At 43.2% G+C, this 23,681-nt stretch overlaps 2 protein-coding genes across 2 annotated transcripts; one reads left to right on the top strand and one right to left on the bottom strand.

Annotated features, from left to right (window-relative positions):
* Window positions 1–3,052: 3,052 nt before the first annotated feature.
* lysmd2 (LysM, putative peptidoglycan-binding, domain containing 2) lies at window positions 3,053–10,050 on the top strand. The gene is made up of 3 exons (XM_080501791.1): window positions 3,053–3,498; window positions 4,829–5,175; window positions 9,326–10,050. The coding sequence occupies exons 1-3, from the start codon at window positions 3,253–3,255 to the stop codon at window positions 9,375–9,377; spliced, it is 645 nt and encodes a 214-aa protein (XP_080357917.1). The 5' UTR covers window positions 3,053–3,252; the 3' UTR covers window positions 9,378–10,050.
* A 102-nt stretch (window positions 10,051–10,152) lies between these two features.
* On the bottom strand, window positions 10,153–22,867 carry scg3 (secretogranin III). The gene is made up of 12 exons (XM_080512408.1): window positions 22,518–22,867; window positions 21,766–21,818; window positions 21,549–21,591; window positions 21,178–21,393; window positions 19,884–20,026; window positions 19,407–19,565; window positions 19,084–19,315; window positions 18,672–18,788; window positions 15,937–16,020; window positions 15,180–15,290; window positions 13,890–13,979; window positions 10,153–11,025 (listed from the first exon to the last, which is right to left on the bottom strand). The coding sequence occupies exons 4-12, from the start codon at window positions 21,329–21,331 to the stop codon at window positions 10,907–10,909; spliced, it is 1,209 nt and encodes a 402-aa protein (XP_080368534.1). The 5' UTR covers window positions 21,332–21,393; window positions 21,549–21,591; window positions 21,766–21,818; window positions 22,518–22,867; the 3' UTR covers window positions 10,153–10,906.
* Between the last annotated feature and the right edge of the window lie 814 nt (window positions 22,868–23,681).

Here is a 23,681-nt window from a genome sequence, read left to right on the forward strand (position 1 = left end):
TCCCTGAAGGGTTAGGGTTAGATCCATGCAATTTCAAATCAACAGTTAGTCTGAAATTCATGTTTTGTATTGTGAGAAACACTTGGAGAAGACACATGCATGCACATGGACAACATGCAAGTGACACAAACAGCCAGGAATTTTCTCACTGTGAAAGCACTAACCACTACAACCATGTGACCCTACGATTATATAATGATAAGTTTAGCAGTGAATTGACCCTCCAATCTCTTTAGTTAATTTTTATGACAATCAATTGAATCGCCATGGTAACTGCAGCCTGATGTACATTTTGTATGGGGTGATGAAATCATATTGCACAATGGAGGCCAAGGTTGAGATGATTGTCCCCAGCAGAGCTCTCTCTTCCCTTTCTCTATTTGTACTCTTACATAAATTTATTGACCTGATTTCCATGACAAAATGTCAGACAGCAAGATTACATCATCATCTAAAACCAAGAGGAACTAATTGAATAAATTATTCCATTCAGAGATCACGAGACTTCTCTTTGCTTTCTGGCATTTATTCCTCATTGAATTAAATTTTAAGGATGTGCACCCTGTCCAAGTCAAACAAACACCTGTTGTCTTTGTATTCCTGTTAAAATAAAGATACTACGAAATAACATTTGCTCGATCAATGCTTTCAATTGCAAGCGTTTTATTTGTGTGAGAAGCCTAACCACCACAAAAAGTGCACAGACGACACTGACAGGATGCACACAGCACTTTTCCACCAGCTGACTTTTTTTTTTCTCCAGTAATGAATATCCAGTGAGAGGAGTAGCATCCCTCACACGTTCGCACACACAGGCTGTCCCATCACACCGATATTTAATTGGGACTTTTCGTGCTGTTCTTTTCTGGTATTTCACTTTTCACTGGTCCATCATTAAATGTGCAATAGAGCCATCAGTTTACAGCAGTATACCAAATGTTTCAACTCAAGATACAAGAAGCACAACAGTTTTCTTTGCACTTTTTGGACAAAAATCTGAATTAAAAGAATATTCTGTGTTGTGTTAAGAGCCATCTTTTTCCTGCATGCCAACACTTAGCCTTCTAGTTTCTACAGCATATACAATAAAGATAATTCAGCAAAAAACACAAAGTAAAAAAAAAAAATCCCCCAGGAAACTAATTGGAACACAAATGAGTCACAAAACACAAAATTATATAAATATTTGCAAACATACAAGCCTGTAGTGTGGGCTTATACACACATACAAAACACACAGACACATAAGCAAACACACATAGAAATTAAATTGAATACAGTTTTACAGGGAAAGCAATAAACCAATTCCTGAAACAGTTAAGATGCTATAAAATAGGTCAGTCCAAGATAGTAAAACAGTAATCAACAAATGAAACATAAGAAAGCAACTAGAAAAAGAGACAGTATAGCTCTACCTATTTCCAAAGCACAAAAATATAAATTTACATTTATTTCTAAAATGACTAAAACCAATGAGCAAAATATACCAAAAATGTTTATTAGAAATTAAGGTTAAACTTTTTGTAAAAGTTCAGGTTTTGAAATAAAATAGTTTGAATAGTGAAACATTTATCACAGATCTGACAATGTAAACATACAAACATTAGAAAAACTATTACATCAAAAATAGTTTGCACTCCTCAATCCTAACTATAAAGTTCATCGTGGGAATTTGGTCTTAATGTTTAAGCATAAAAACGTGGGATGTTCAATATATGGGTTATTTTTTCCTTTTTTTTTTTTTTTTTCTAAATTCAAAATGAAACAAAAATGACAGTAGGGGTTTTGTTTGAGCAGCAGATGCAGAGCTAATAGCAGGAAACTTATTTTAATTCTGTAAAAAAAAACAGTTCCTCAATTGAATGACCTCATAATTTTCCAACTCGGGAAAATCCCTAATACACTTTTTACAGCCAGGCCATGTACTGATAATGGAGAACATATTTGGTTTTGTTACATGGTTAGCAAGTGTACAATTAACCCGGCTTCATTCAGTGGTTGCTGGTCACAGAGATCTGCTAAATGTTTCGACACAACTGTGAAGCTATCTGTCCACTCTTTCCTCACTATTGTGTTTTGGGTGAGTTCGACTGACCTTAGTCCTAAAACCCCTTTCACCCCTTTCGGTGTCAAAGGTTTACCAGCCCAATTGCTCAGAACATTTGGGGTCTTTGTGACATTTATTTAGTTGTCAGTGATTTGATTACACACAATTTTTAATTACATTTTCTGATACTAGTAATATTGTTTATTTGCCAGTTCACCTCAAATAATTATCTTCATTGATGCATTTTATCATTAGGTACTATGTATGTATGTATGTATGTATGTATGTATGTATGTATGTATGTATGTATGTATGTATGTATGTATGTATGTATGAATGAGATTGCTGTTTTCAGCCACGCAGGTCAATTAGTTGACTGCACTAGTGCTCTTAATTGGCTCTCTATAATCGACTGTTCTTAAAAAATGCGGGGGTGAAGGAGATCTGGGGGTCTTTCAAATGTCAACTCAAGAGAAATATGTACTGGTTGGCTTTTAGTACTAGTTAAGCACTGACACTGTAAAATTGTGACATTGTTTTTTACCCTGCTTAAACTAACATATTGTTATGTTATTGTTATTGTTTTATAACTGTGAAGCACTTTGGTCAATCTCAGTTGTTGTTTTTAAATGTGCTATACAAACAAAGTTGGATTGGATTGGACAACAAATCTGTGTTTTAAAAGAAATCAATGAGTTCTTTGCAATTAATTCTTTCAAATTGGTCTTTTAATGGGCCGGATTAGTGCTTCCTGCGGCTTTGGCCCACGGACTTTATGTTTGACCCCCCCCCCCCCCCCCCCCCCCCCATGCCGTAAAGGGACACAAAACAAAGACAATTCTAAATGAACGCTTAGAAGTAGTTTTGTGCTTCGAGCGATCACAAAGTATTTATGTCAGTACTTATTTTGAAACGCAGACGGAACCTGCTCTGGTGACGTTCGCGTGACGTCACCGCGTCCTCAACGTCAATGGACGTCGCAGATCCCTCCAGTGTCCGGCACCAGTATGACCAAAGCCCCCCGATGAGCCGGTGACCCCCTCAACTTGCCTGTGGTCCCCCGGGCCGACCTGATCACCGTGACCCGGGATGGGAAGCCTCCCGACGCCTGAGCCCGGGACTCCGTGAGACCGCGACTTGCACCGGCGCAGCCCGGAGACGCACGGAGGCGGCCGCCCTCCTCACTACCGATCCGCCAGAAGAAGATGGCGGAGTTCTCGCCCGTCCTGCCGATGCGGGATGGAGGAGGACGGTTCACCCAGCCCATCTTCCCTCGGTCCAGGTCCGGTTCCGAGTCCGAGAGCGAACTGTCCCAGAGCCTGGCCCGGACCAAGATCCGGTCGTACGGCAGCACGGCCAGCGTCACGGCCTCCCTGGGGGAGAAATTCATCGAGCATCGGGTTGCGGACAGCGACACCCTGCAGGGCATCGCTCTGAAATACGGTGTGACGGTAAGATCGGGGCCCTCGTCTGCTGCGGCTGATAAACAATCAACAGTGGAGCCAGAGATCAGTGTTGATGATCTTCTGACTGGATCAGTGAGCCGAACCAAAACACGAGGCCAGCGTCACTCCAGTCACTGATGTGTCCTCTTCAAACACTTGTTTGCTGAAGTTTTCGTTGAGTTTGGTGAATTAGCACTTGTGGTACATGCATTTGTGGGATGAGCAGCGGCGCTAAGCTGTGTTCATGAAAGGTTTGCCGTTGTTTATCTCACTATTACTGCCTCTTGGGTTCCTATTCAGTGAGTGAACAAGGAGCCTGTAACATGCTGGGAGTCCCACTGGGACCTCCTCTTCCTCCTCAGGCTGGTCACCAGCTCGATCGCACCCTGATGGTGGACGGCGTCTTATTGTTCTTCTCCAGTATGTTTATTCGTAGGTCACTCTGGTACCAAGCACACACCCAAGCCGAAAGAAAGAAAGTTGAAAGAAAACACACGTGACCTACTGTTGCACACAACATTTACAGATAAACCGAATCCAGACGACAGCAGTTCATCCAGCACACCTGATTCACCGAGGTATTTGGTTATCAGTGAAGCAAAGGGCACCGACTCCACAGCCCCTCCTTCACGGACGGTGGAATGGATAGGCGATAACACGTTTGTTCTAGAATTTGCACCACAAAAACAAAGCGTTTCCACAGCAGCTCGTGAACTGCTTTAAATCAATGAGTACGAATGGAAGCGGCCAACCCTGCAACTCGATATTTGCCTGGGAATACTTCAGGTTATATCAAGATGGGGAGGTAAACGTAAGGAACTGTGGTATTTTTCTTTAAATCCCCTTGGAATTTGTACTGCTGCTGGCAGACTTCGATTCCAAACGATGGACAAACTATACATTTCTATCCAAAGATGCTGTTTCAGCATTGCTTCTCCAGTCAGGGGGAAAAAAAAACAAAAAACACGCAGAAAGCTTCGAACAGAGCGAGGAAGTATTTCTGCCACGTGGACGAAAAGTAAACGTACATTTATAATTGACCACCAGATGCACATTCCAGTTGTAAAATGAGGCGGTATGGAAGAAATTAACAATGTTAAAAATACCTTTCCAAGGCAAAGGGTGCTGTGTTTTCCATATTGATTTGCGGTCAGTTTATTTATATATTCATGAAGACGCTTTTAGCATTTTCTAAATGCATTCCTGCCTAAAATCTTACTCGCTCACTAGTTTTGTGTTGGACGAGTGATTCTACGACCCGGGAATCAGAGATGTGATGCACGAAGGTGTCATCCTTATGTGACGCCCCTTTTCTGCTGTCGCCCCGATATCCCAGATGGAGCAAATCAAGAGGGCCAACAAGCTGTTCAGCAACGACTGCATCTTCCTAAAGAACAGCCTCAGCATCCCCGTGTTGTCGGAGAAGCGCTTCATATTTAACGGACTCTCCCTGGAGTCCCCCGACGGGGACGGCGAGCCGGCGTGCCAGGAGGCGGGGGCGCCGTCGTGCGTCGTGACGAGGGACATCGAGGGACCCACGCCGCCCCCTTCCCCGCCGCCCGGGGACCCGGCGCCTCCGCCGCAGCCCGAGGAGCTATCAGCCAAAGACTTCTTACACAGACTGGACTTGCAGATTAAGCAGTCGAAACAAGCCGCTCGCAGGCTGAAAGAAGAGGAAGTAAGGTGAGGCCCCGCGCCGCGCCACGCCGCGCCGCAGTCCACCGCAGGCTTGCTTCTTTTCTCTGTGTGCTGATGTGTGAAACGCCTCAGACCAGCCTTTTGAATCCATTGACGTCAAATTGATCCGAGTGGACGACTTCCTCTAAAGCAGGGGTGCCCAACCTGTCCTGCAGGTTTTAGTTCTCTCCCTGCTATGGCAGAATCTTATGATGACGTCATCACCAAGGTTGTGAAAAAGCCAAATAAAAGAGCCCCTCGTTGCAATCCGGCTGTGCTGCACCTGGGAGAGAGCTAAACCCCGGAGGACTCTGGCCCTCCAGGCACTCCTGCTCTAAAACATCATTTTACTCCAGAGCACATTTGCATCCTCGGGTTTTAGTTTGATGCTAATTCTACTTTCACTAAAACACTAAACACCACTAATGCATCAGCTCAGGTCTCATTGTTGTGTTCTGTATCCGGCAATTGTTAAAAGCACTGCAATGCCCAGTAAAATACTAACAAACAGCAGCTAATTTAAAAAAAATGTTTTATTGACAAATCCCAGTCCTCATCAACACTCACACCTCACCCTCACCCTCACCCCTGCTTTAGAGTCGCGGCCTGACAGGTCATTTGGTCAGACTCGCATGGTGCACGCTGATGGCAACTTTTAACCTCCCGGCGTTATATTTGATTAACCGCAACTTCAGGGTTGCACCGTCATGTTTCCTGAGTGCAAAAAAAACCCCACGCCATTTTCAATGCAAGCGGAACTTCATTCCACGGTGGACTTGGACACGTTTACAATCAGTTGTTTACTCTATACCTGATGTATTTGTTACCCATGAAAGAAAAGCGGAATCGTCAAGATGAGGAATCATCGGCTTCCTCAAAAGTAAGCCGATGATTTAAAACGAAGGACACAGTGCGTAAAACTCCTTGCGCTGATGGCTGAAGAGCTTTTTGTGCAAATACTAAAAAGCTGACGGCTAATCACATCTTAAACAGTCCTCCATAAAAAGCCCTTGTAATCCAGCGAAGGAGCTTCTTTTATCAGGTAGTGTTGTTTTAAAACCTGGACACTACATGTCAACATTGCCGCACAGAACGTTGCAGTTGCTTGGAACGTTCATAATAATTTTTTTGGTGATATTATCTGCACATGTGCTTCCTTTGTATCGACGGTTTAGTCGCCTGGAATTGACTAAAATGGGCCGAACAGACCTGAAAAAAGTACAAACTTTTTTTTTTTTTCGGGATGTAATTTTTGACGTTGAAAAAGTTTCGTAATTCACAGCGGATGTCATTGTTCCTCTCAACATGACTTTGTTTATTTATGTAATACCTTTAAGAACAGTTGTTCGCAAAGTGCTCGACAGTTAAAACACACAAACATCATGTTGCTAAAAAATTTTTTTTAAATGTGGCGTGTCTGGAGATGTTTGGGGAAAGTTAGTGTTTCTCTACAATGCATGTAGACAATTGAGTTTTCGTGTGATTTTTCTGCAGGAAAACGCAGCAGGAAAGAAAAAAAAATTGAGCATCGAAGACGAGAATCAGATTTTTTGTTTTTTTTTCTCTCCCTCTCTCTTCCCAATCTGCCGCACTCGTCAGATGTTTGCGTTATGCAACAGGCAGGTATTTAGCGGGAGATTTGGCCGGCGGGTTCAGGCCTGTGCGTGTCTTTCTGAGTCGTAGTAGAGGGTTCGCCCTCACCCTGGCGCGCCGCCCATTCACAGTGGCCTCGTCGGCACTATGAGGTGGTGAAGACTGAGTCACGCTGCGTCTGACACTTACAGCACCGACACTCTGCTTTTCCACGTCAGGCCCTGCAGCAGGGCTTTTGCTCATAATGCTTTAAATTTTTTTATTTTTTTTATTTTGAGAATGGGAACCACAGTTCCTCATTGCAGCAGCCTCGATTTAGTTTCTTTCCCTGCGTGAGCTTCAGGGTGACTTTTAAAATCTAGCATTAAACCTTTTAGTATAAAATAGCGAGTCGAGTTTAAGAGCAACGACATTTCCAGCTTTTATTCAATAAGAACTACGACCGCATGATTTAAGGTGAACCTGCAATATGAAATATTGCTGTTATGTAGTGTGATTACGATGATCTGTGATAAATATATACATTTAAGGTATCGAGGTTAATGTGTTTGTGCTTTGAGATTTGTACTTGCAGATAACGGCGCTCTTTGCTTCGCCTCAGCTGTGACTGTACTGGGTCTTTTTTTTTTTCTTCTTCTTTTTTTAAATTGGTGTTTTCACGTGTCCGTCAGCAGTTTCCACCAGCAGAGTTTGTTGTTTTTGTTACTTTTGGTCCTTTTCCTTCAGTTTTCATCCGTCAAGTAAATTAATTAATCACACATATTTTGTGAGTTAATTCTGACTAATCACACTCATCTGTCGTGTTTAAAATGCTGACATTTTGAATTTGCAGTGCACGATTGAACTGGGATAAATTTCCTTGCTATTTGCAGTCCGTCTTTTTGCGAATATGCATGTCGTGCACGTTGATATCGAAAATACATTGAAAATACATTCGCGATATGTAGTGAAAACTACATATCGCGCTTGTTTGTGGCTGACCATTAGCCACGAGCTAACTTGCCTCGCCACCATGGGCTAAAGCGGCGTGACTTCCGGTTTCGGTCGTGACCAATCGGTGAGCTGCGTTTCTTCTTTACGAGACGAACTCTGGTCAAGTGTTTGTTTTTCGGGCAACAGCGCCCCCAAACCAGCAGCTCATGTAATTGCGTGAAATCCGGTCTCAAAAGTGAATGCAAACGCCGCCCGACCCAAATGAAGGTGTGACCCCCCCGCCCCCGCCCCCATGTTGTTCCACAAAGCCTTAAGCAGACAAAAGTTTTTAATTTGTTTACCTAGCGAGTTGAGGCAGAGCTGAGCTTTGTGCCCTCTGTCCTCCGTAGAGCCGCAGTGCTTTTAGGCAAACAGACGCTTTGCTCGCTCGTATTCACTCGGTCTCAGAGCAAACACGGGCGAGCGCGCCTGTTTAACTTTCTACTGAGGATGAAAGCAAACCGACCAATCTCTGCACTTGTATCATCGGGCGCCGGTGCCGCAACCTTTTCTTGATCTTTATTGATCGTCTAATTAATTAGCTGCTTTAAAACTGCATCTACCCTCTGGCTGCTTCTACAGAGACGGCTGTGTCACAAAATAGCACCAAAAAAAAAAAAAAATCCTCCCGTCGTTTAAAGTTACGACTTTTCATGTTGATTTCCTGTCTATTTATTTTATTTCACAGTCACAGCAGCTTTAAATCTGTTTTTGTTCCTCCAATATTGACGGAGGATGGAAGAGAGTGCATGATATTACAAATTGATGTCAAAGATATGATGAGTCCCAGGATTGTGATATATTTTCCTGCAGGCTGGCTCTTTTCTCAGCGGATGAGCCCTGGGCTGTGACCGAGAACAATGTTGGGATCATCCATTATTCAGACACTCACCTTGACACCATGGTGACCAGCAAAGCAGTGGGAGGCAGACAACAAAGCGGTTAAAGTAACCGAACAGCTAATACGCAGCTCTTTGGAGGACGCCTTTGCAATTGATGGACGTGGATAATCAAATGTATATTAAAGCAAATTTATGTACGGCCTCCGAGCACGGTCTACAGGCTACAGTGCGGAGCGACCCTGTACTGGCCTTTTGGCGCTTTTAGTATTTTTGATTCATCTTGCAGATCCAGCGAACACATAGACTAATAAGACTAATCTAATAGTTATTTGTTCAAATTAAAAAAAGACATTGTTCCCGTTCACTGCTGAGCGTCGCATCTCTGTGAACTAAGAATAGATGAATACAAATGAAGAAACGACTCATTTATTTGCAATAGGCAGGCGGAAATCATCAAAAGACAAAACGGTAATATTGAAAGTGGCCAAAACTGTTCAAATGGCTGAAGCGCTTAAAATGACGATAATTGGCAGCAACATTAAAATAAAACAACAAATTTAAAGTAGATCACAATTATAAATGTAACCACAGTTTCGGTCAACATAACAGAACGCTATATCCAAGTTTACGTGTGTTATCATCATCATCTTGAAAGGTAAAAGTTAACAGGTAAAAGCAGAACGAGCCGAATTCTCCCCAACGTTGAATATCCTGTTAAAGAGGTTGTTTATCTTTCTGTCGTCCTGCAGGAGCAATGAGGAGGACTACACGGCACCCGCGACGTCATATCAGGAGATATAAAGGCCGAGTCTGTTTACCTGAAGCTCTGGAGCGCCGGGGCCCACGAGCACTACCACGACCTTATGGTTTTCTTTGTTCCTCCTCCTTTTTGTGTTTACCACGTTGAACAAGTGTCATGTTTGCCTTTTTTTTTTTTTTCATTTATCGAAATTCAAATATGAAGCGTATTCTTCTGGTTTTACTGGGCGACGCACCCCCCCCCCCCCTCCTCCTCCTCCTTCCTCCCGCTGCCTGGAAGAAATGGCGTTTCAGAACACGTGCCCGTCCAGCCGCCATCTTCTGCTGCCTGTACAGAGCCCACCTGCTGCAATACGCGTCGCACCTCACACGGCCAAGCGCTAAGCATTCCCAGAGGGATTAGCTCGTTAGACTCGCTAACCGCTTCTGATGTTCTAAATCTCCTCCTAGAATAGGATCATTGGAAACTGTATCCAGGCCTTCCTCGTCAGTGTTTATCCCGCGCGAGCTCACCAACAAGCAGGATTCGAGCCTTCAAACACGTCCTGTTTGCCTCACGTAAGCTTTTGTTTGTTTTGTTTTGGTTTTTTTCTTTTGTCTTTTCTTTGTGAACAAAAGGGACTGCTCTATTTTTTTTTTTTTTTTTTAAGTGTGAATGCATTATTTATGTGTGTGGCCAGCTGTTTTACTGTGCTTTTAAAATATATCAGTTTTATTTGGGGAGAATAAAATGTGTAATTTAAGCCAGACGTGTTGAGTGTTTTAATTTCGTGGACGCCTGTCCCACTCCTTCCGTTGTGACAGTTAAGTACACAGGTAAAGAAAAGGCAATGTTTTAATTGCTTTTACAACTTTAGGAAAAAATCACAAATATTTACATTTAAAAATACTTCATCTTTTGTCTCTACATAAGATGGAAATGAACTCATAGAGACAATGCACAGAGACTTCATGATTCAGACATCGCCCCCTAGTGGGCTCCAGATGGATTAAAGCAGAGCGGTACAGGTGAAAATAGAGCACTGACATGATATCCAACAAATATATTTTTTGGTAAAGTAAAAAGCAAGAGTACATTAAGGTTTTACACATACACCGAAGGGGGGGAAAAGCAAGTATAATAGGCTAAGACAGGTTACAGATAGTGAGCATAATTTGATATATAATGCAATGCAAAAAGGATTTGGAAACAGTTATGAAAAAGCTACAGCATTGTATCCTCAAAAACAATCATTTTCCAAAGAAGTCAAAATGTGTGATGATCTTAGTGACAGTCTAGTGGTTATCTTGGCGTGCAAATAAGATCATTTAGTCATCTGTTAGGAATAAATTAAAGCGGGCGTCTTGATTTTGATGATAGTATATGTAAATCATTTCTCTTGCTAGATTTTGAGAATGTCTAGAAAGATAAATAAGCTTCCATCAGCAGGTAGGTTTGAATACATAGTATATATTTTACCATGCCATGGGGGGAGAAAAAAAAAACAAAAAACATTCAGGGTTTTATGGGAGGTCTTCCGAGTCAGAGTCTTGTGTTTTAGGCCAGGAGTTGGTTGGGAGCGGTGACGGTGTTACAGGCTGCTGTAGATCCTCTTGATGGTGTCGCCTTCATCTTTGGCGATGATCCCCTTCTCGATATACGAATCAACCTGCTGGTCCATGAAATCCTTCAGCTTGGACAGGTCATAATCTGCACAGAAGAGGCATAGTGATCGATTTTTAATCTGGCAGTCACAAATACTGTGATCTCTTTCCTGATCTGTAAGTAGAACCATTGCTGGTATACAGAATACTTTATTTTTAAAAAAACTAAAAATTTCAAGAAGGTAAAGATATTTTTTCTGAAGAAAACGGTGTTCTTTCCTACCTACTCATCTAACCCTAACCCTTTTATTTATTTATTTATTTGTTTTTTTGCAGTCATTCCAATGTGCTTTTATAGAGAAAATAGAAAAGCCCAACATATCCACACGAGCAAGCAGGTTTGTTTGCGACTGTGGAAAGGAAAAACTCCCCCCTAACCCTTTTATTAACATCATTAGTCACATGTGGAAGAAGTAGTTATGCCAATCAACAGGAAATAAAGCCTGGAGAGCTTAAAAATGTTGATTTTAACATATTCAAATTATTTGTTTTTTTAAAATGGTGACTAGAGTTTGATTAACAGTATTTTTTAACAAGAGAATCTGTCTAAAAACATACACATGGTGTCAGAAATATTGATATTTTGTTATCAGGTATCCAATCAGAAAAAAAAAGAGAAGAGATCTGGAGGATTTGATGGTCGGCAGCAACGATCAGACATTAAACACTATCTTCTTAAGATGGGGCACCCAAACAAGCTTCGAGGAGGATTAAGATCAGGACATGTTTGTCTGAACCTCAGAAGAAGGTCAAAAGATCAGAGTGATGCTATAAAAAAAACAAAACACAACTGACTTTGAAATAAAACACCTTTATAAAGAAAAGATTGTTATTCTTATTTTTTTTATGATAGATTTTTTTGCTTCCACCTGCTCCCAGGTTGACTGTCATTTCACAAAGCAGCATACATCAGCAGGCAAAAAAAAAAAAAAAAAAGGTTTTGGGTTAAATTTAGAGAAGAACACAACCTAAATCTGTATCATCCATCATGGAAACAGATGAGTTTCAGAGAGCAGGTGAACAGCTGCAGCGCCGCTTCAATCTGCTCCAGTTGACTACCCCCCCCCCCCCCCCCCCAAAAAAAAAGTGACATCAAAAGGGCAGCCAAAAAGTCACGCAACAACTTCTGCACCTTCCTGATGACATTTCTAGCAGCGGCGGTTTGGGAGATCGGAGAGCGGTCGCGTTTTTTTTTTTTTTTTTTTTTCACAGACGACAAACATGGCGTGCGTGAGGGATTAGTGGGACATGATTAGAGGCGGCACCACTCCTCTCAATCTTGGCGCCGAGGAGCCGACAGCCAAAACCAGGATGTCGCCTCGCACTCCATCTGCTCCCTCTGGCTAATCTCTGGAGCGTGTAGGCGTACAGGACATAGACACACACACGCACACACACACACGTTTACGGACTCTGCCGCCACACATGCTCACGCCTGCTGAGACTGTTCTAATGGGAACGTTCTGGTAGAGTAAACACAATAAATGGCCCCCGTCTCCCTCTGTTTCTATGACGCTGCTCTTTGTTTGAAAGGTTTTTTTTTTTTTTTTTTTTGTGTTCTCAGGCTCCTATGAAGTAAAAATAAAGTCACAGAGTGGTTTAATAACATCCAAGGTGAGCTCGAACAGCGTGTACCGACTGTGGGTCATATTAGTCGAGTCCCTGGATGAGAAAATCGGGTGATCCTGAGGCCATGTGCTGACTCTGTGAGAGAGTTCAGCCTCTGCTTTTCTTGCACCATTATCACTCATGCCTCCTCTGCCGGGCCACTGACAGGCAGGCGGGGAGGCCCCCCCGGTTGTCCCGGACAACCGCCCCACACACTTGAATTCCAATGAAGTGTCCTATATAGAGCAAGGTCAGAGACGAGCGTCCAACAAAACTTCCCCGCTGCTTTTGGTTTCTTTCCTTCTCAGCAGTTTGCGCTCAGCGTCAGTCCTTTTTACTCTTCTCCCCCCCCCCCCCTACCCCCAGTGCTTCAGCTGCCCGAATTAAATCAAGCCACTGAACACGAACACTTATTATGACTCTCACTGATCTGGAGCGGCGCTGGTTGTTGTTCGGTCCGATACTGAGATGACGATCACCGGTGGACGGATGGCCTCAATAGTGGCAAACTCATTAGCATTTATTTCCCTTCTGCTTAATTAAGCAAAGCCAGGCATTGATTTGACAGTGTGGCGAGTTCGACGGCAGCGTAAATGAATACGCTGCTGCGTGTCAAACCGCCACGGTTTTCACAGCTCTGCAGACGGGGCCAGTTTCTGGGTCGCCTCTTTGTGACTGCTGAGAGTTGCTGCTCGCAGAAGGCAGTAAATACAAATGAACACTCACGTGCTGTATGCTTGTTGAAAGATGAACAGGCATCAAAGATAAAGATGCGATAGTGAGCACCGAGCAAGCGTGGAGGTTTTTTTTTTTTTAATATAATAGTGAATGATGAGCGAGTTAAAGGGCAAGTGCTGAATCAATGACTATGTCCCTTTTTCGGATGCAAACATACATGTGACATAAATGATGAAGAAGAAGTACGCGGGAGTGCATGAATAGACCTTTGTCTTTGTACAAGACAGCTGTGTCAAGTGCAATTAGGACGGGCTCATTAAAGACTATCCATATTCATGAAGTCTGGAGTGAAGCGTCTTATCCTGGTATCCCTCTCTGTTTTAAATTGCAAATTGAGGCCAACTAAAAGAGGCTTCCAGCGTTTTCGTCTTCGCTGAGCCGACCCTGACCCGCTACAATGAGGTGTGGAAGTTTTTTTTTTTTTTAAAAGTCTCGCTCCCGAAACTCAACAAAGATTGGAGAGGGTAATTTGTAGATATGAGTTCCATAAGATGTGAACACATCGACACGATCCTCTGCTTCAAGTGTCTCTTATCTGCTTTTTAATGAGGAAGCTCATCTCACCATTGTTGCCTTCGTCTTTGTTGTGTTTCTTCAGCCACTCGATGTTCTTCCTGATGGCCTCCAGATACGTCTCCGACTTGCCGGGATGATCTGAAGCAAAGAAAAAATAAATAAATCAGAAAACGATGATGAGGACACGCGAGAATTTCCATGACTGATTGTAATTCCAAAATTTGCATTTCAGACATTCACATTCACTTTTTTTTTTTTCCCCCAGAACACGGGCGCTCAGAGGAGCAGAGTACGACGCTGCCATCCTTCTATCTTTCCATCCATCTGCTACATCCACTGTCTCCACCATCCAGTAGGATCTATCTATTATTTAGACCATAAAAAATTCCTAAAGCAAGAAGTATGTTATATTTATTGACCTCACAGTAGCAGTGGAGACACATTTGCAGGCGGCATCGCATTATAGAAAAGACATGGATGCATTTCAGTAGGTTTTTGTGTATTTGGAAAAGATGACACAATCTCTTTTTTTCATTTAAATTTTGTATCAGATGAGCAAATAATGACACATATTGCTTCTGGACCTCATTTAGATTAATTATGTTTAATAGATGAAAATCCAAGAAGCTCCATAAATCAGATTTTTCTCAGGTCTGTGATGGAAGCTTGTCAACATTTGCTTCTGCTTTTAAAAGATTTCTAAGTGTGAGTGCCATCTTTTAGGACAGTTATAACATGCTTCTGTTCTTTTCTGTTAATTTCCTGCTGAAAACAAATATCCTCATTTGTGATAGCTCTTCCAACTTGTTTTCTCTTGGTGTACATGTCCGCGTGGGGATTAAACTGATGAGCAAGTACAGTGGTGTGGATGGGGACACAGCATAATGGCAGACAAGCCTTCCGCTGAGTGTTATTGGACTGGCCTAGTTCAGAGACCTAATTATGATTGACCCGGTCTCCACTGAGTTGTTTTTATCTTGTTTCTCTTGCTGAGTTGAAAAAAACAAAACAAAAAATACAAAAAACAAAAAACAAAAAAAAAATCAATGTCAGAAGCTCTAACATGAAGAGAAAAGCTTGCTTGTGCTCCATTTAACCGATGTGGTGGGAATTCAATGTTTTTGAATGACATGTTTATTTGACACAAAAAAACACAAAACTTTAAAATAAAGATACAAAACTGTGAAAAAACAAAAACATTTAAAAAGGCTGTTTCTTCATGAAAACTATCAAGGGCAAGATGGTGAAATCATATCAAACTATGCATCAGTATCATATCAAAGTAGTGTATATCTGCGTTATGTCAGTGCTGGTCATCAGACTGTCTTGTGGACTGACTGGTCTCAGTAGGCGGCTGCTCCTCTTTGGTCGAGTCCTTCAGGGTCTCGTACTCCTTCTGCATCTTGGCGGCCTCGGCCTTGGTGTTGTCATCCTCGTCCAAGTTTTTCCCTGCAGCAAACCATTGGCACACAGAGCTTTAAAAGGCTACCAAACATGATACATAGAGGGGTTTTTTTTTGGGGGGGGGGGGGGTCTTTGCTGATTACGTGATTTGTATGTGTAACCAAGTGGTATGGAGGAAATAAATACACAAAATAATATAATATTTCACAAAATCCCATTATTTCATGGGATGAAGGTATAGTGATGGATGGATGGATGGATGGATGGATGGATGGACTGTGTTAAATGCAGAGAATAGAACATCCTGGTAAAGATCAGCATTGGTTCCCTGTCAGGGTAACCAGTTGGCTACGTTTCAGAAAATGCTGAGCCTCAGATAAGAAAATTGCTGGTACACTTTGCATTCCGGTGATCTTAGTGAGAAGAGGCCGGTAGATTGTGCATCTTCCAGCAGAGACGGGCGAGCTGTTCCCATCTATTTCCAGTAATCATGCTGAGCAAAGCCTTCTGGCTGCGGTCTGATATTTGAACCCCGTACTGAGAAATCTGTGTGAAATCTTCAAAACACTCAGCAGATTTATTGAGTAGCTCACCCAACAATCTGAGGTTGTATCTAATATAGTTGATCGTGTCACAACAATTTTATTTATCTTTGACATGTGTGTGGGGAGAGGCTGTGGGGTTTTTATACCGGTGGGTAGGGTGAAGTCGGGAGGCCCCAGAGTCTTGCCCAGCTTGTTCTTGGTCTGCATGGCTATCATCGCATCCAGGTTCTCTGCAGGCGAATGAAGAGGGACAAACGTTTACTTCAGATTATGTCTGCATCGTGCTCCCTGGTCACTGTGCAGATGATGAATAAAAAGCCTCTGAGTTGTCTGAAAGTCTCACTTGGTGCCTGTGTGACTCAACGGCTGATTATGTTAAGAAAAGGGCTTCATCTCGTTCATAAAAACAGGGTTCAGAAGTATGAAAATAAGTATTTGAGTGTTTTTTTAATCATAATTTTCAGTGATTTATCTATGCATTATAGAGGTAATTAAATATAACAACAGACTTAATCAGTAAAATAATAGATATCTGTTTATGTGGATAACAGTCACAGTTTTGTTATTGATAAATCTATAATATATGTCTAAATCAACTAATTCAAATCAAATAGCTTTGAAATTGTTGACATAAATGGTACAGTTTAATGACAAAAATCTCATTGAGGATATATGAAGATGTTTTCACTGCAGGATTAATGGAACAAATAGTCCAAGCTGGATTAACAGCAGGAGCGTTATCCTCTAAAATATCGCAAACAGATGTTCTGTCCATCGCCCGAGATCAGCTGAAAATACATTGTTTGTGTCAAAGTGCAATCGCTAATTTCCAGTTTATTAGATGGTTTTGAACATACTATTAATTTTTCATTGCATCAGTAGGGATGATTTAAGTATTTACGGTTGCATATCAAACATTGTTACTGTGAAGGTTGATAAGATGAATAAATATCTCAGCCTCCACTTTAAGAACACTGCATTTCAGCTTAAGTGATTTGACAATGAATTACAGACCATATTTGGCATGTTTACTCAATGTCAAATCGACTTTTCTGTACAACGATATCTATTTTGGTAGAATTGCATCTTCTGGTTCCTGCAATAAGCACAAACGCGACTCTGTGCAAAACCAATATAAAGATAACAAACAAGAAAATGTGAGCTGGGGATTAGTCGTGAGGAGTTGATTCTCCTCCAAATTGGATCCAGACATCGAGCATCTTTTCATTGTTGTCTGAAGGACTCCAAAATAATAGGACTGGCGGGAAGGCCCGACTTCATCACCGTAACTGAGCATCGAGGAGCTTTGCAATTTCCTGCGTGGTCGGCGCTCGCTGCAGCCTCATTTTATTTCCCATTATCTAACCATTTCAATCTCCCTTGAACTTTCTTGTTAGTCAAGCCACCTCCTCCCACCTGGGCAGAGTGGAAGTCCATTATTTCATCGTGTGCCCCCCCACACACACACACATGCGCATGCACATGCACATGCACATGCACACACACGTTTCTTCCGCCTCCACTCAGTCTCCCTCCATCTTGAGGCCTGCATCACGCGCTGGCCGATAAAAGCTGACTGACAGCGGTGTGTATTCAGTCGTGTACCTGGGTGACTCACTGGAGCATCGTGGTGGTGGTGGGGGGGGGGGTAAAGTGGCCTGAAGGGGATGACATTAACATGTTGCTAGGCGATGGAGGGATTCCATCCCATTATCTCACCACGACCGTTTTTTTACTTAAAGCCGGAGGCGTTGCCTTGGAAACCCACGTCTTGTGTAATGGTACACGCATGTTTATCTGTGGCGCTTTTACGTCGGCGTCGGTCATTTGTTCCACTTCAGGACACAGCGATGACCAGCTGCTGTTTGGCGACCTCGCAAGGAAATTTGATCATTGCCGTCATAGCCAACATACGTACGTCAAGCCATCATTATAATAAAACATAATCACTTTATTGTGATTCTATATCGGGATATCTGCGATGTAAACAGATATAAGAATTGTAGATGTGGCAACCAGAATGACAAAAAAATGTTGCTGCTCAAAATGTCCCCCCTGTTCTTTCATATCATTTAGATTTTTATAAATATTTCTTTTGAGAGGGTATTATTTCAGTATTTCCTGTCTGAGCCTGAATGTCATTTAAAAAAAAAGAAAAAGAAAAAGAAAAGGGAAACATGTTTGGACTGAGATTCCCCAAGGTTCAAACAGACATGACAGCTGCACCTTACAGGTGATTGAACTTTCCACTGCCCACTATGTGATGTTCAGCCATAAAAGAAAATGACCTGGTTAAACAGGGCGGCCCTGACACTAATCTGTCTGTGCGGGCGTCACACACCACTGCATCGGCTGATAAGGGAATATTAGTGGACTGGATGTAAATAGAACATAATATAGAAAGACATACATGCTGGTTCATGTGACTAATATGTTGTAACATAAATGTTCTAGAAATGTTCGACATTTCTACAAATATAGATAAATTAGATGTGATGATTGTATTGAAAAATCACAGAAGATATTGCAGATCTGAACAGAATAGCCATTTTGGACATCATGAAACAATGGTGACATGACACTGGAAGATAAATTCGTGATTTTCAAAGATATTTGACGAGACAAATTTTCCATCCGTTTTCAAATGCCGTCGAAATTGCCTGGCACCACTGAAAAGATGGTAAAAAAATATAATGAGCCGTCCTTGGGATAAAATGACTTTCTCAAACTACTACACACTAAACACCCACAGTGGTATGCCATCATTTCCCAATCTCACAGATACATTCAGTGGCACTGTTCAAGGACAGCGACGCCTCTTCCAATATAATTCTATGCTTTACATTCAGGCACGGTAATGAAAGGTATCATCATTTCTTACCCAGATAGGACACTCCCTCCTCTGGTGTGATGGTGCCGTACTTCACCATCATCTTCACAAAATCAATCAGGGTCTTCATGATGGTGATCAGTGTGTCTCGCTCCTGAGTGTCTTTCTCTGCAAGAGCCCAGCAGAGGACGAACTCACAAACAACATTCAGCAAAGGTAACTGCTTACCGTGGTGTTAGTGAGCCACATGCTGTTCCACTGTGGGGGTCTGGATAATTGGATTATAAATAATTACTTCTGTGTGCGTGTGTATAGGGGGAAAATAAAAAAAAAAAGCTAAATATAGATAAAGCAAGCAGTGACTCATCACGATGACCTTCAATCTTGAAGACGCTGTGAAAGTGATTTCTTGTGTCTCGCTGATGTGAAATGTGGCGGTGACTTCCGGGTCCGTGCCTCTCACCTGAATCGAGGCTCCTGAGCAGGCGGTAGAAGTTTGGGAAGTACTGCAGGTCCTGGAGTCCGTCTTCTGGGCTCACCTCGTTGCCCTCCTCGGCATCTTTGTCCCAGCCGTCGTCCGCTGCATCGCCCCTTTCTCCCGCATCCCGCTCAGCCTCGTCCTCGATCTCGTCGTCGTCTTCATCCACGTCCTCCTCTTCGTCATTGTAGCGGCGTCTCGGTGGCTCCCAAGTGTCCTGGAAATGAGAGTTTTTGTTGTTGTTGTTGTTGTTGTTACATTCACCATCTTGTTTGTTATGATTAAGACACTCATTTGAGGGTTTTTACCGAGGTTGTATCTGAACCCTGGTCATCTTGTTCCCCCCTGGTTTCTTGGTCGTTGCTCTCGGCGTCTTCAACTTCGTTGATCTTGGCGTTCTTGGTGATGAGGTCCTGGAGGGCCTCAGCCACCTGATACTCCAGAGTATCCGCCTGACTGTCGGTGATCTACACAAAGAGAAATGGGAATAACAAACGTTCTGTTAGCTGCGACTGTGCAGTGCAGCGAGTACGGTCTGTAACTCTCGCTCCGTTGTATACTGAGCCCCGTCAAACTCTCCAAACTACTTATTGAGTGTCAAAAATAGTCATTCCCAGGCAAAACTATGGAGCGCAGCACAATTCACACGTCTCCTCATCTCCCCGTGAGGAGACAGGCAGTGCAGAGGGAGAATGAGAGAGAGAGAACATTCCTGCTGAGAAAATGTCATACGGCCTGCTGTGCGGGACTGAAGAGCGTTTCAGAGCAGAAAACTCGCAACTCACCAGTCCCAGTTTGAGCAGTTTGGACACGATCCTGTCGAAGACTCCTCTGTCGTCCTCCTCGTAGATCTTGTTTGCAATCTTCTGGACGATGTCTTCGGCTGTCAGTGGCGTGCCGTCAACTTGACGAAAGCTTTCTGGGTCATCTGATCGAAGACGATACATATGTCCATGGTCAGAGATTGACTGGAAGCACTTATTAGCTGTGCGTATTGCTTTAAGTCTAACAGATTAGACTGGATATCTTGAATGTACTCTTCATCGTACTAATCTACATTAGTAACACCCACAAAATAGAGTTAAGATACTTCCTTGACTCTTAATGCAACAGACAGCTGCTCCGGTGTTTCTGTCTTTACAAGATAATCAATGTGAACTCTCTCCCATGCCTTAAATGGATAAAGACGTGTGAGTTACAAATGCCCTTTCTTTCCTCATACTCAGCACATCTATAACTGTGATACTGAGTAAAAAGTGCAATTGTTACAGCTTGATCCTTGCATAACATCCCCCGCTGCATCCCGGGGTCCAAACACAGTAAAAATAAGCAGCGCCGGAACACGTTCTGACAGACTGAATCACCCGCGATGTTCTTTCCCTTCAGATCGCCAGACTATTTTTGCATCACTCGAGAAGGAAATAAGAAATGATACCTAAGACCGTGCCAAATTTAGACGTAGCGTAATCTGAAGAGCCGCTTGTCATTGCCGAACTGACTCGCCGAATCGATGAAGTGGAGCACTCAGCGTTTTGCGTCTGAGTCACCTCCGCTCGGAGAGCTGCTTTGCGCTGATGATCAGATTACGCGTGCATACGGTGAAATCTTTCAGGAAATCAGCCGTGACTAAATGCACATGTCTGAACAGATGGAGATGCATGAATTTGAAATATATCGCAAGAAAGCATTCGGGTGAAATGGAGGCCTTTGGGCTTCATCGTATGTCACCCAACAACTTGTGTCTCTTGGGAAAACATGAAAGGGTGGCGCTGTATCTAATGCACGAGCGTTGCACCGTCTGCAAGTGAGATAATCTTTCCCCTCGCGTTCACGTGTCGCTGCCTTTGATTCTCTGTCTCTGCTGATCCCCTCCATATACACACACGTGTTTTTCTCGGCCTACTCTTTCTTAAAATGTCTGCCTGGCGGCCTGCCAGCCGGCCGCCAGAAGCACGCGGGATGAGGCCTGCCTGTGTCGATGCGTGGTGGAGGCAGAGGTGTCACGATCAGAAGGATTCAGGCCCAAACCCAGCGTGTTGGTACGGTCTGCGCTGTTACAGGGCATACCCTGGTACTTGCCGTAGTCCATCCCGCTCTTGGTGGAGTCGTAGTCCTCCGCCAGCCGTCGGCTCTTGGTGGAGTCTGATTCATCGGGGATGTACTGATCCTCCTTCTTGACAGAGGCTTCTGTGGTCTCCTTCGATTTCTGGCCATCGGCCAGTGACTTGAGCATGGTAAAGTCATCGCGCTCCTGCTCCGACTCCACATCCTGGGCCGCAGGAGATTGCTTGCTCTCTGACAGAGTCGCCAAAAGCCACAAATGCAAAGTGTTAACGATGATGGTTCCTCAGCACAGATGTAGCTCGTTTCGCATGAAAAGCTGGAGCATGGATACACTCAGCAGGCGGAAGTAAAGTCATTAATTGATTGGCAATACGGTTTCCTCTTACCCGCTGACTGGACTGCAGCCTTCACGCTGTCCGCCTCGGCAATCTGGGGGAAATGACGAACATTTAACAAAAATCATTTCCACTCAGGATATTAACTCTGATTAGTGATGTTTGCTGGGCCAATGTCTTGGCTGTTTGACAAGTGACCATAAACCCTGTTAAAAACGGAAATTGGATGATAAGATTAATTCCCTGACACGCAGAATGAAGAGTTTACCTGCTCTTGTAATGGTCGCTCTTCTGTCAACTGTCTGTTGTGCACAGTTTTATCTGTAAAAGAGAAAAACACATGCAATTATATAGCATTTTTAATAGCAGATTTTGAACAAATGTCACTCCAGATTAGGTTTTTATTCATGATTGTTTGGAGATTATCCTATTAGGTATTGGTTTGATGTTTTTAATTGATCAAAAACGTTCTCAATACAAAGACTTCACAGTGCACAGAGCTTTTGAGCAATTCTACATTGCTGTCATTCCATTTAGAAACACACTGGATTGACTGTTGAATGCAATTCTAAGAGATGTATGATTCCCAGCCTAACGTGATGTGATGCGCTCCTGCTCTCCCGACTCCCCACCGCAGAGGCAGAGCTTAATCGGATTATCAAACAAAAGATTAAACTGCAGCGAAAATAGACCACAAGCGGCCTTAAAGCCAGTCACAGCTGAGCTGGGGCTGAACTTCCACAACATGGTTTTCCGCTACGTTTTTCTTAATCAACAGGTTCACCGTTGGATTTTTTTTAGCTCCGAACTTCCAAAACACCACGCAAAAATATCAGCATACTCTATTACAAACTGTCTTTAATTACATTATGAAGTAGTGTGCCATGTGCGCTCAAGTTTTTTTGTTTTTGACTCTATGCTGAATTAGTCGCGCAGCCTCCAACAAGCGTTTATTCTAATATTCCTACAGAGGGGAATCCTTGTAAATGCTTTGGACTGTCATGATGCACTTGTACTCACCGTCGCTGGAGGCTGTCGGTGTGGGGAAGGCAGAGATCTGGCTCACTACAATCAAAAGCGCAAAAAGGCCAAGGCATTTGACGCCATGCTGAAATCAAACTGTGGTCAAGAGGTTTTCCCGGAGCCAAATGTCCCCCCCACCCCCTGGTGTCGTCCTGCTGCTGTCCGCGGTCCTCCGGAGGAGAAGTGCTGAACGTGTGGACAGCTCCGGCCGCCGTGTGCCGCTCCTGACCGGCCGCGCTGTCGGAGGTTCCTGAGGAGGGGCTGCGCGCAAACCTGCGCGTTTCTCCGGAGCTGTTGACGAGCCGCGGTGCTGAAACCAGGTCACCTCCCCGGAATTAGAACCAGATAAGCCGGGACGCACTTCAAAGCCCCGTGTGAGCTGCAGCATCACCTGCCAGAGCAGTAATAGAAGCTCACTACAACAAGACCTGCCCCCTCTGTCTGCACAGAGGAGGAGGAGGAGGAGGAGGAGGAGGAAGAGGAGGAGGAGGAGGACACTGTAAAAAATGTCCATGTTTTTCAACTCCTTTTCGATCCCTCAGGACCCCCCCCCCCCCCCCCCCCCCCCCCCCCCCCCCCAGTGCTGGAGGGCTACTTGCAAATTATTCAGATGCTATCGCATCTATGAACTGTAGTCATTTACGCCATAGTTCTCTTATTTAAAGCTTTCATATTAAAAGCACCGTGGTGACGTCGGCCGACTGAACGTGTTTAACGAAACACAACATAAGGCACTGTACTCTGTAACCCAGTGGTATGTATACAGTATCTTGACATTATGATCGCATGCTCGCTTTCTAGTTAGTCCGCATTTATTTATTTGTTTGTTTGTTTCTATCTATCTATCTATCTATCTATCTATCTATCTATCTATCTATCTATCTATCTATCTATCTATCTATCTATCTATCTATCTATCTATCTATCTATCTATCTATCTATCTATCTATCTATCTATCTATCTATCTATCTATCTATCTATCTATCTATCTATCTATCTATCTATCTAGCAATTTGAACTCGGACAAATGATCCTCCCAGTCAGCATGTAAGCTACTATGGATAAACACATTTGCAAAAAATAGAAATGGTACTGTCTTGGAGAGTCTATATATTTTTTTTTCTTTTTTTTTTTTCTTTCTAATATTGATTCATTGCAAC

This window comes from Blennius ocellaris, assembly GCF_963422515.1.
Source record: "Blennius ocellaris genome assembly, chromosome: 1".
Lineage (NCBI taxonomy): Eukaryota > Metazoa > Chordata > Actinopteri > Blenniiformes > Blenniidae > Blennius > Blennius ocellaris.

Bases quoted from the DNA above. Each gene is read 5' to 3' on its own strand.
- lysmd2 (XM_080501791.1), top strand. From the start codon at position 3,253: ATGGCGGAGTTCTCGCCCGTCCTGCCGATGCGGGATGGAGGAGGACGG. The intron at 3,499-4,828 runs GTAAGATCGGGG...CCGATATCCCAG, and splicing joins CTCTGAAATACGGTGTGACG to ATGGAGCAAATCAAGAGGGC. The intron at 5,176-9,325 runs GTGAGGCCCCGC...GTCGTCCTGCAG, and splicing joins CTGAAAGAAGAGGAAGTAAG to GAGCAATGAGGAGGACTACA.
- scg3 (XM_080512408.1), bottom strand. From the start codon at position 21,331: ATGCTCAAGTCACTGGCCGATGGCCAGAAATCGAAGGAGACCACAGAA. The intron at 18,789-19,083 runs GTGAGAGGCACG...GGGCTCTTGCAG, and splicing joins GCTCAGGAGCCTCGATTCAG to AGAAAGACACTCAGGAGCGA. The intron at 13,980-15,179 runs GTCAGTCCACAA...TCTTTGCTTCAG, and splicing joins GCAGCCGCCTACTGAGACCA to ATCATCCCGGCAAGTCGGAG.